Source organism: Aedes albopictus, chromosome 1 (genome assembly GCF_035046485.1).
Source record: "Aedes albopictus strain Foshan chromosome 1, AalbF5, whole genome shotgun sequence".
In the NCBI taxonomy this organism is placed as follows: Eukaryota; Metazoa; Arthropoda; class Insecta; order Diptera; family Culicidae; genus Aedes; species Aedes albopictus.
Window position 1 is genome coordinate 261,044,704 of NC_085136.1, and position 10,507 is coordinate 261,055,210.

The following is a 10,507-nucleotide window of genomic DNA, read 5'->3' on the forward strand; positions in this document are numbered from 1 at the left end:
GCACAACCTCGTAATCCTGAGTGATTCGTTTCGCCTCCATCCAATCGTCCTGCGACGGGTTGCTCATTGGCCAAGGATTGATACAAAGTTCGCGATATCCGGCCGAATATTCACTACCACATATAACAACAAATCACCACTCTTCTTCTTTTGTTTCTGGGGATTAGGATCCATAGGAATCTTTAAAGTCTTTGCTTCGGTTGTTGGATGTAGCCCAGTTGGATGAGAGAAAACTGCTTTTCGCTGTGTCGGATTTGGATGCCCAGAAAATGGCGAGTATCCCTCAACGATTTGACCGTGAAGCTGCGGTTCAGAACTGCCATCAGCTCGCCGTATTCTACTTTGGTATGACAAACCAAAGACCATATCAAGCATAACTTTTCAATCCGACGTAACTCGAGAATGTAAACAAATCCGGGTTAACTGCTGCATGCATGATTCATAAAGCAAATTGAAGAACCCACATCACTGTTTTATGATTTATTGCTTAATTTGTTTAACCAATCATATTTTTCGAAACGACGTATCTAACTATATTGATGTTTACAACTACTGATAGATACACCGTTTTGATATATGAGAAAACCAAACGACGTATCTAGCCAAAATCAAAAGTAACAGATATACCAAACTGGCACCATACAAAAGCGACGTATCTGGCATGACGTATCTCTGACCAACCCGGTGTATGTGTATTTTTGTCAAAATTCATTGTGAAAATGATATGGAATGAGTAGGTTTTGTTTCTTACCTAGTGCGTGCTATTATCCCTGGTGATGTTAAGCACGAAAAACCCAGATTAATCCACCTAGGGGTGGTAGTGCCTTTCTCGTCGAATATGTACTCATGATCTTTCCGTCGTCTTTTGCCGATCCTGAGAATACTTATACGCTTGTCGAGGGTGGTAGGGTGAATCAAAAAGCGACCGTTCTGAGAGCGAATATTTATATTTGTTGCTTCAACTGTAACGAGTAAATTTCTTATGAGAACACATTATTTATAACTACACACTAAGAATAAATCACAGAATTCTGTGAAATTTCACCGAAATCTCAACAGCAGAATTTTCGGTGATCTGTTCGGTGAAATATTAATTCACCGAACATACTGTAAAGAATAAAAATGCTCATCTGTCAAATTCACCGAATATTTCGGTGAATTATTTTACAGATTTTCTGTGGATCAGTGGTTTATTTGTGTGGGTTTCGCCGAACTTTCGGTGATTTATTCACAAATTTTCGGTGTTTTTCTTTCAGTTGAATTTATTCACGGTTCACCGAACTATTTCGTATATTTAACATTTTTTTGAAATCAAAACCAAAATAAAACTAACTTCTTTTGTATTTATTCAAAAATGTATTGTATATTTAGATGTTCAAACGTACACAATCATCAGAACTTAACTAGTTGTTTTTGCATGACCATTCGCAGTGTTGCAACGCGATTTCATATGCGGGTACTTCTTGCGGATTGCCCGAAAGAATCAACAGACTGCAAAAACAAACAAATGTTATTAATGTGTAATTAGTACTTACGGAAAATACCAACCAGCATCTCGTGTTGTTGTTGGAAATCGCCCATTTTTTCAGTTTTTGTTGTTTTTCTGCTGTTTTTCACTATAGATTCACCATCACGAAAAGACAATACAAACACATCACTTTTCAGTAACCCGCGTTTGGCAATATGAACGACTACTGTTTTTACAGAAATTCGGTAAAACTCACAGTGTACGGTGAAAATGTTGATGTTCACCGAACCGTATTGTAAAAATTTCACAGAACTCGGTAGTTTGGTTGACTTCGCCGAATTTTCGGTGAAATTTTGACAGATGGACAGGGAAACCATGAATCTCACAGAAAGATCTGTGAAAACATATTTTACCGTTTTGATTCGGTGAAATCTTTCACAGAATTCTGCGATATTTTCTTAGTGTGTAATGAGGGAGTTCTAACTCACAATTCGGTGGCCTCTCCGTATTGGCGCACCCTACTATGTTTCACGACTTTTGTTCTGATTTTCGCTACCTGTATAAATTCAACATTTATGTATCAATTTGATATTAGCACTAAATTGTTTCTTACTTTGATTGTAGCACGAACTGACCGGACGAACTTTTATAGAAGCTGACTGTGGCAAGGATTTTCACGTGGCGGACTGTGGATATCGTTTATTAGTTGGATTAACAAAGGGGGACTCTAATTACTAACCTCACTTCGTAACTGGGTGCCAAAAACTTCAACTAAATATACAAGCTCCACTTTGTCTACTTTGAAAAGCTTGCCTGCGAAATCGATAACATACGGTGACTAATCTAAACCGTATCCAACTTAACGATTCACACTAGAATTATACTTTCTTCTGCGTCCGAGGTTCACTTCACTACAGTGTGACGAAAATGTGGAACTGATCACCGGAAACAGGTATTTGACAGCTCGCTCACTAATAGTGACAGCTGTCACTCGTATCGCCGCGACGCTTCGACTGTGGAAAGCGACGCTTCCGAATCGGTTGGTGGCAGGGTTGCCAGCTGGCCATCTTCTGCGTCGACAGTCTCCCCCGGGTGTAGTCCGGAAGCCTCCGGAACTTCACGAAGTTGTAAATCCAGCAGTGCCAACCGTGACACCGGTCTTCGTAGAGTCTTGTCTCCAATCTGTACGACGGCTTGTCGATACCGGCCGTCCGGGCTCGGAATAGTACGGATGATTCGACCGCGTTCCCACTTGTTTCGTCCCGTCGGCTCTGCTATCATTACCAGGTCTCCTGTTTTCAGCGATCGGGTTTCTTCAAACCATTTTGGCTGCCGACGGATTATCGGCAAATATTCCGTTAGCCAGCGTCTCCAGAAAGTATCTAGCTGGCGCTGTATCAGTTCCCAGGATCTTCCCAAGATTTCTCGGCGTTCGAGTTCGCTGGTTTGAGTGCAAACTGAGTCTCCGACTGCTTCGCTGCATCGTTTTGCCCCGTTGGAACTCAACAGCAGAAAATGGTTTGGCGTGAGTGCCTCTGCTTCGCTAGACTCGAGCGGCATATACGTCAGAGGCCTTGAGTTGACTATGTTTTCAGCCTCCACGACCAGTGTCTGCAGTCCCTCGTCATCAAGTTTCCCCTCGGCGTACGCATCCATCATTGCGGCTTTCACAGACTGTACCATGCGTTCCCACGCTCCACCCATATGCGGTGCTCCAGGTGGGATGAAGTTCCATTTCGTGTTGGCGTTTGTGAAGGTGTTCGACAGTCCCTGGCCAATTAGATGTCGCAGAACTCGTTCGGCTCCTTGGAAATTGGTCCCATTGTCGCTGAAGAATTCAGCAGGTGGGCCCCGGCGACCCACGAATCTGCGGACGCAGGAGATACACGACTCCGTTGACAAACTGTAGGCGACTTCGAGGTGGACGGCTCGTACTGTCAGGCACGTGAACAGTGCGATCCATCTTTTGACGTTGGAGCGTCCCAGCTTCACCAGCAGCGGTCCGAAATAGTCCACCCCAGTATAGGTGAAGGCCCGCTCATGGTGGGCCAGTCGAGCAGGAGGTAGAGGTGCCATCAATGGAATTGCAGGCTTTGCCCGACGGATCTTACAGACGATGCAGTCGCGGCTAACTTGTCTAACTATCGTTCGAAGTCTTGGAATGTTGTACAGCTGACGAATCTCGTTGACCACGGTTTCCGAATTGCAATGGCGGTACTGCTGATGATATCTGCGGACAAGTAGCTGCGTTACGTGATGGTTTCTTGGGAGGATGATAGGATGGCGCACGCTGTAACAGACGTCCTCAGCTGCACCGATTCTACCACGTTCACGCAGCAGGCCGTCTTCGTCCAAAAACGGTAGCAAACGATAAATGGAGCTATGTTTTCCGATGACTTGGTGTCCTGGTTCGTTTGCGATCTCATTTGAAAGCGCTGCGATCTCATCCGGATAGGATTCACGCTGCACTAGTCTGAAGATCGTCTCTTCTGCTGCTCGGAGTTCATCCTGTTGAAGCTGTCCGGTTCGTTTCGGCTTCACCTTGCCCAAGTTACTCACGAATCGGAGGGCGTAAGCGGTTGCCCGCAGAAGCCGGTTCCAGGAGGAGAACCGAACAAAATCCAGTACGGGGTCGAACGAGAAATGGAAGAGGATCGTTGCGCGCATTTCTTCGGTGGTTTCGGTCACTGCTTCTTTGGGACGTGGCCATTCGGATTCCGGCAGACGCAGAAATTTGGGTCCGTGAAACCACTTGCTGTCTTGGTTGAAGTACGGGCCGCTACCCCATTTGGTCGCTTCATCGGCTGGGTTAGATTTCGACGGCACCCATCTCCAATCGGCTGCGGTAGTGTTTTCTAGAATTTCGCCGACTCTAAAAGATACGAACTGCCGATAGTTCCTGGGATCAGCCTTGATCCAGGCTAGAGCCGTTCTTGAATCTGTCCAAAAAACCATCTTCGATACAGGAACGCCGTGGATTTCGCGGACGAACTTGGACCAGCGTACACCTAAGACGCACCCTTGCAGCTCCAGTCTTGGAATCGAACACGGCTTCAGCGGAGCGACTTTAGATTTAGCTGCGATCAGGCAGCATTGTGCTTCGGCTCCGTGGTTCAGTGTACGTAGGTAGATTGCACAAGCGTAGGCCACCTCGGACGCGTCGACGAATACGTGGAGTTCAGAGTCGCGGTAGGTCGTCTGATCTGCGTGGCGGAAGTAACATCTGGGAATTCGTATCTCAGCGATGTACTCGATCATCTGTATCCATCGCTGCCACTTCGTGAAAACTTCCGCGCTGACTCGATCGTCCCACTCGGTACCTTCTCTCCAGAGGTCTTGGATCAGGACTTTGCCGTGGATGAGGAAAGGCGAGAGCAGTCCCAATGGATCGAACAATGTCATCACACACCGCAGTACTTGCCTCTTCGTCGGCCGCGTAGACGTTTGCATCAACGTTTGTACCTCTTCGCTCATCTGGGTGGAAAAGCTCAGGTTATCGGTTTGAGGTGTCCAGAGCATCCCCAGAACCCTTTCTGTTTTTGCGGCGTCCATCAGAGTTAGATGCTTATCTGCGTCGGCTTGTATTTTCCCAATGCGTTCTAACACCTCGTCGCTGTTCGACCGCCAGTTGTGTAGCTTGAATCCTCCGTTGCCATGTACGATCCGTACCTCGCTTGCAACTTTCGCAGCCTCGTCTGTCGTACTGAAACTCGCTAAATAATCATCTACGTAGTGGTCGTCCACAATGGCTTTGGCAGCTTCAGGATACAGCTCGCGGTGTTGTTCGGCATTCCGATTCTTGACAAACTGCGCTGATGCTGGAGAACACGTGCTGCCAAAGGTGGCAACGTCCATCAAGTAGACCGACGGTTTCTCGGACGGCTTGTTGCGCCACAGAAAACGCTGGGAATTCTTGTCTTCTTCTCGGATTCTGATTTGGTGGAACATCTCCTGGATATCCGAGCTAACCGCTATACCGAACAGGCGGAATCGAAACAGAATTGCCGGAAGAGAAGATAGCTGGTCCGGCCCTTTCAGGAGTGCGCTGTTCAGCGATACACCTTCGACCTTGGCGGCTGCATCCCAGATGACTCGAACTTTTCCCGGCTTCTTGGGATTCATCACCGCTCCGATTGGCAGATACCATACTCGTCTGGGATCTGCGGCCTCCATATCCGCGCTCGTCGCTCGATGCGCATATCCTTTCACCTCGTATTCGCGAATTTGCCGGTGAAGATTCGCTTTAAGTACCGGGTCGCGATCCATTCTGCGCTCCAAGCATTCCAAACGCCGCACTGCCATGGGATAGCTGTTCGGAAACTCAATGTCGTCTTCTTTCCAAATCAGTCCCGTTTCGAAACGGTTCCCAACTCGACGGGTTGTAGTTTCCATTAAGATCAGTGCTCGCTCGTCTTCCTTCGTCAGCGGGATCTCCGTCGGCCCGGCGCCTGCTCCTTCAATGGCGAAGAAATCTTTCACCGACTCATGGAGCGATTTGTCACACGAGCATTCGCAAATGTGGAAACTGTAGGATTCGCTATTACTGTTTCCACGAGGACCGTAGACGCACCATCCAAGTCTAGTCTTCACTGCAACTGGCGATGTACCGTCACCCTCGCGCACCTTCAGCGGAAGGGCCAGACGCAAATTGTCTACGCCGATGAGTATTCTTGGCGTTGCATCGCGGTAGCTTGTGAGGGGAATTCCTTTCAGGTAGTCGTGCTTCTTTACTGCTTCATCCACCTCGAAACTTTGACAGGGCAGTCCAAGATTGCTGACGGTTCTTACATTCAGGAGCTTAAGTCGCTTGTCCTGGCCGATCCCATTGATGTCGATCGTGACCTGCTGAGAGTCCTTCTCCTCGCGCGATGTGTTTCCCGTCCACCGAAGGCATAGTGGGAGCTTGGTACCTTTCACCCCGAGCGAGGACACCAACTCGCTTTCCACCAATGTCAGATCGGAACCTTCATCCAGAAAAGCGAAGGTATTGATCGAACCCTTAGTCCCGTGCAAAGTCACTGGGATGATTCGAAATAGCATCGATGAGGTCAAGCGGCGATGGGTGTGGTTCTCTGCTATCTGCATCGCGTGCTCTGCTGACTTCGGTGGCCCTCTGGGAGAATGAAGAAGAGTGTGGTGGCGAAACTGGCAGCCGTCGATGTCGCAAATGTTTCGGCCTCGGCATCCCCGACGTCCGTGGTTAAACAGACAGTTCTGGCATAAGCCTAACGACCGAACTCGACGCCAGCGATCGTCGACATGCAGCTGCTTGAACGCATTACATTCGCGTACTCGATGTCTTCCTTTGTTACAGTGGGCGCAGACAATCTGCTTCGGAGGCTCTGGATCACTCGACGAATCTGCCGCTCTGCTGGATCGCTCCGCAGCATGAGAGTTGACGTACGCTCTGTTCTTCGGTCGATCACGTCCATAGTTCCGTTTCTCCAGCTCGAAGGTCACTACACTGGTCGCATCCCTTACCACCGACGCCATATAGTCGCCGAAGGTTTTCAGATCGACTTGCTGAAATCCTCGTCTGTAGCCGGCCCACATCATCCGTTGATCGGCGGGAAGTTTTGCTACGAGCTCCTGAAGCAGGGATGGGTTCGAGAGATGAGCGCGTTCGTTCGCAGCTTCGATGTGGTCACACAATGCCTGCACTGCCATACCAAAATCAATAAGCCCCTCCAACTTGTCCGACTTGGGGGCCGGAATTTCCCGTACTTTGCGTAGCAGAGCGTTGATCAGCAACTCTGGGCGTCCGAACCTCAAACGAAGTGTCTCAATTACCTGCGGCACCGCTGCTGGTAGCACCAACCGACTGCGCACCGTTTCGAGCGCGGATCCTGATAAGCACCGCTGGAGGCGGAGCATGTTTTCACCGTCGGAGAATCCGCAAGCTTCGGTCGTGTAGCGATAGTTGGAGATGAAGATCGGCCATTCCGCTGGGTCACCACTGAATCGAGGAAGGTCCTTGGCCAGGGACTGCCTTGCTGCTAGCTGCTGCTGTGTGGGTCGAACTGGATCTTGTTGGGGAATCACTTGATTTTGCTGGTAGCTTTCAGACTGACGAGGGAACTGAGACGTTTCAACCGTACGCGAGGGGGGATTACGCGTTAACAACCCGGTTGACTGAGACTTGCGCTGAATGTCAGGAAGTTCGAAATCGTTCGAGTGCGCGGGGAGATCTCGCAGCTGCTCTCGAGAGTTAGTGGGAGGCGAAATCATTTCATTTGGGCGCGCGACGAATCGCAGCTGCTCTCGGGCAATTGGATTATTGGTCGTGGGGCAACAATCAGGGACGAATTTGATCGTATTTTCAATAGAATGACTCAAGGCTTGACGCTTACCTGGGGGTTCCATGTCGTTCGGACGTATTTCAGCTGGTTCGGCTGCTCGACTTACCGAGGGCTGGCCTGTTTGGCCAACCAAATGCTTCAACGGCCAGATTTCATCCGGTGATGTGGATCCTCCTACTGCTCCGGCGTCGGATTGATAATAATCGGAGTGCATCCGATCGTCTTCGGTGACCGCAAGCAACGATCGATTTGCCTTCGGTATGGTTCCCGTCTGGCTCACAACGCGCGATGTGCTCGCTGCTGATTGTGGTGGGGGTTTCTTCTTCGGATTTTCCGCATCCGATCGTTGAACAGACTCTTGGGTTGCTCCTGTAGTCTGACATCCTTCCAAGAGCTTACGACACAGTTCCAACTGGGCATGTAGGTCTGACATTTCATCTCGTGTTGGATTGGCGCGCTTCTCGCACTGCTCAACCCGGGCTTTGAGCTCTTGGAAGGCAACTTGGGGGTTCTTCTTACCTTGGAGGTATTTTACGGTTTTCGGTTCCAACGCTGTGAGAGGAATCGAAACCATAATTGGAGCAGCTGACTTGGGGGCGTCAAACTGCGTCTTCGAACGACGATCCGACGGGCTCACAGGTGTTTCGGGAAGGGCTGTTGTTCCGATGTGTTTACTGGGTGCCGATGCAGTGATCTTAACGTTCACATCACTAAGTAAACCGCCACCGTGATGGTTGTCCGTCTCTTCGTCGAACGCTTTATCGATTAATTGCTGCTGCTCGTCCAAATGGCGACGTTGGAGCTCTAATTCCAGACGAGCGCGCTCCAATCGTTGACGTTCAACCAGCTGACTCAGGCAGACTGAGATTGTTGATGTTGCGCTGGATCGGGTTGAAGTGGTTCGCACTGAGATGACGTCATCGGTTTGCTGGGCGGTGCAGTCGCCGCATACAAACGATCTCCCTGCGACACTTTCATTCACTCCGGCGCACGAATAATGTTTCCAGATGTCACAATGGTCGCACTGGACCATGTCCTCCGCACTATCCGGACGTTGGCAGGCCGCACAACTGGATTCCTCCACGTGTCCTTCGGTTGCCCTTGAAGTCCGGCTCTCGTCCATGTTGGCACGAATTTTGAAGATTGTCGAGGGTGGTAGGGTGAATCAAAAAGCGACCGTTCTGAGAGCGAATATTTATATTTGTTGCTTCAACTGTAACGAGTAAATTTCTTATGAGAACACATTATTTATAACTAATGAGGGAGTTCTAACTCACAATTCGGTGGCCTCTCCGTATTGGCGCACCCTACTATGTTTCACGACTTTTGTTCTGATTTTCGCTACCTGTATAAATTCAACATTTATGTATCAATTTGATATTAGCACTAAATTGTTTCTTACTTTGATTGTAGCACGAACTGACCGGACGAACTTTTATAGAAGCTGACTGTGGCAAGGATTTTCACGTGGCGGACTGTGGATATCGTTTATTAGTTGGATTAACAAAGGGGGACTCTAATTACTAACCTCACTTCGTAACTGGGTGCCAAAAACTTCAACTAAATATACAAGCTCCACTTTGTCTACTTTGAAAAGCTTGCCTGCGAAATCGATAACATACGGTGACTAATCTAAACCGTATCCAACTTAACGATTCACACTAGAATTATACTTTCTTCTGCGTCCGAGGTTCACTTCACTACAGTGTGACGAAAATGTGGAACTGATCACCGGAAACAGGTATTTGACAGCTCGCTCACTAATAGTGACAGCTGTCACTCGTATCGCCGCGACGCTTCGACTGTGGAAAGCGACGCTTCCGAATCGGTTGGTGGCAGGGTTGCCAGCTGGCCATCTTCTGCGTCGACAACGCTTGACATTATTATTATTATTATTTCTTTATTGATATTCATGTAACGTAAGGTTAACCCTTTTAAAAATGTTACAAAGTGATGGAATTCATTTTATGACAATCTATGCCTTAATTAATCTATGTTCCTGAACCCGATTCCTTTAACTCTTTTACTGCACACGTTCTAGTTCTTCAAGAAGACCCTTTCTGAAAACGGATATAGAAGATGATGACTTGAGGTTAGGGGATAAACGATTCCAATAATGAATGCCTCTCACAAACAAGGATTGACCATAGTAAGAAGATGAATGATGGGGTATTATCAGGCTCATTGTCCTCGTATTTCTCATAAACTGAAGCTTATTGTAAAGATAGTATGGTATTTTATTTTTAATAATTGTAAAAATTTGCAAACATGATCTATAACTATAAAATTTTGAAAACTGGCAACCTAGTAAAGCATCTTGCAAATGGGAAACGTGAGAGTACCTTGAAAGATTGAAAACATATCTAACACAGGCATTAAGTGCCACTCGGAGTCTATTAAAAGAAGAAGCTGAAGCATTACTATACACAAAATCTCCGTAGATAAAATGTGGCAGAATTAAAGACTTAAATAAATTGATTTTCATGGAGCTGTCAAGGTGTCTGGTAACCAAATTTAGCTTTTTTAGAGTACCATAAATTTTTCCACACTGAGAGTTTACAAAAGCGTCCCATTGTAAACTCGAAGTGAATAAAACTCCTAGATTTTCCAATTTATCGAAAAACTCAACTCTTTCTCCATCAAAGAAAATCAACGGTATTCGAGGCGGGTTCTTGAGCTTGGTAATAAGCATAGCCTTGGTTTTCGCCGGATTTACAGCTAAAAGATTTCTTTGCGACCA

General features: G+C 47.6%; 1 protein-coding gene across 2 annotated transcripts; it reads right to left on the reverse strand.

Moving 5' to 3' along the window:
* Positions 1–999: 999 nt before the first annotated feature.
* LOC115257819 (uncharacterized) lies at positions 1,000–9,646 on the reverse strand. Of its 2 annotated transcripts, XM_062846697.1 has the most exons (6): positions 9,296–9,646; positions 9,170–9,242; positions 9,045–9,112; positions 2,208–8,980; positions 2,082–2,154; positions 1,000–2,024 (listed from the first exon to the last, which is right to left on the reverse strand). In XM_062846697.1, exon 4 carries the CDS (start codon positions 8,888–8,890, stop codon positions 2,456–2,458), a length of 6,435 nt encoding a protein of 2,144 aa, XP_062702681.1. In that variant the 5' UTR covers positions 8,891–8,980; positions 9,045–9,112; positions 9,170–9,242; positions 9,296–9,646; the 3' UTR covers positions 1,000–2,024; positions 2,082–2,154; positions 2,208–2,455. The 2 variants fall into 2 exon arrangements, with proteins under 2 accessions (XP_062702681.1, XP_062702682.1); XM_062846698.1 differs by having other exon boundaries at positions 2,208–9,112.
* Between the last annotated feature and the right edge of the window lie 861 nt (positions 9,647–10,507).

Coding starts and splice junctions, on each gene's coding strand:
- LOC115257819 (XM_062846697.1), bottom strand. CDS start 8,890: ATGGACGAGAGCCGGACTTCAAGGGCAACCGAAGGACACGTGGAGGAA.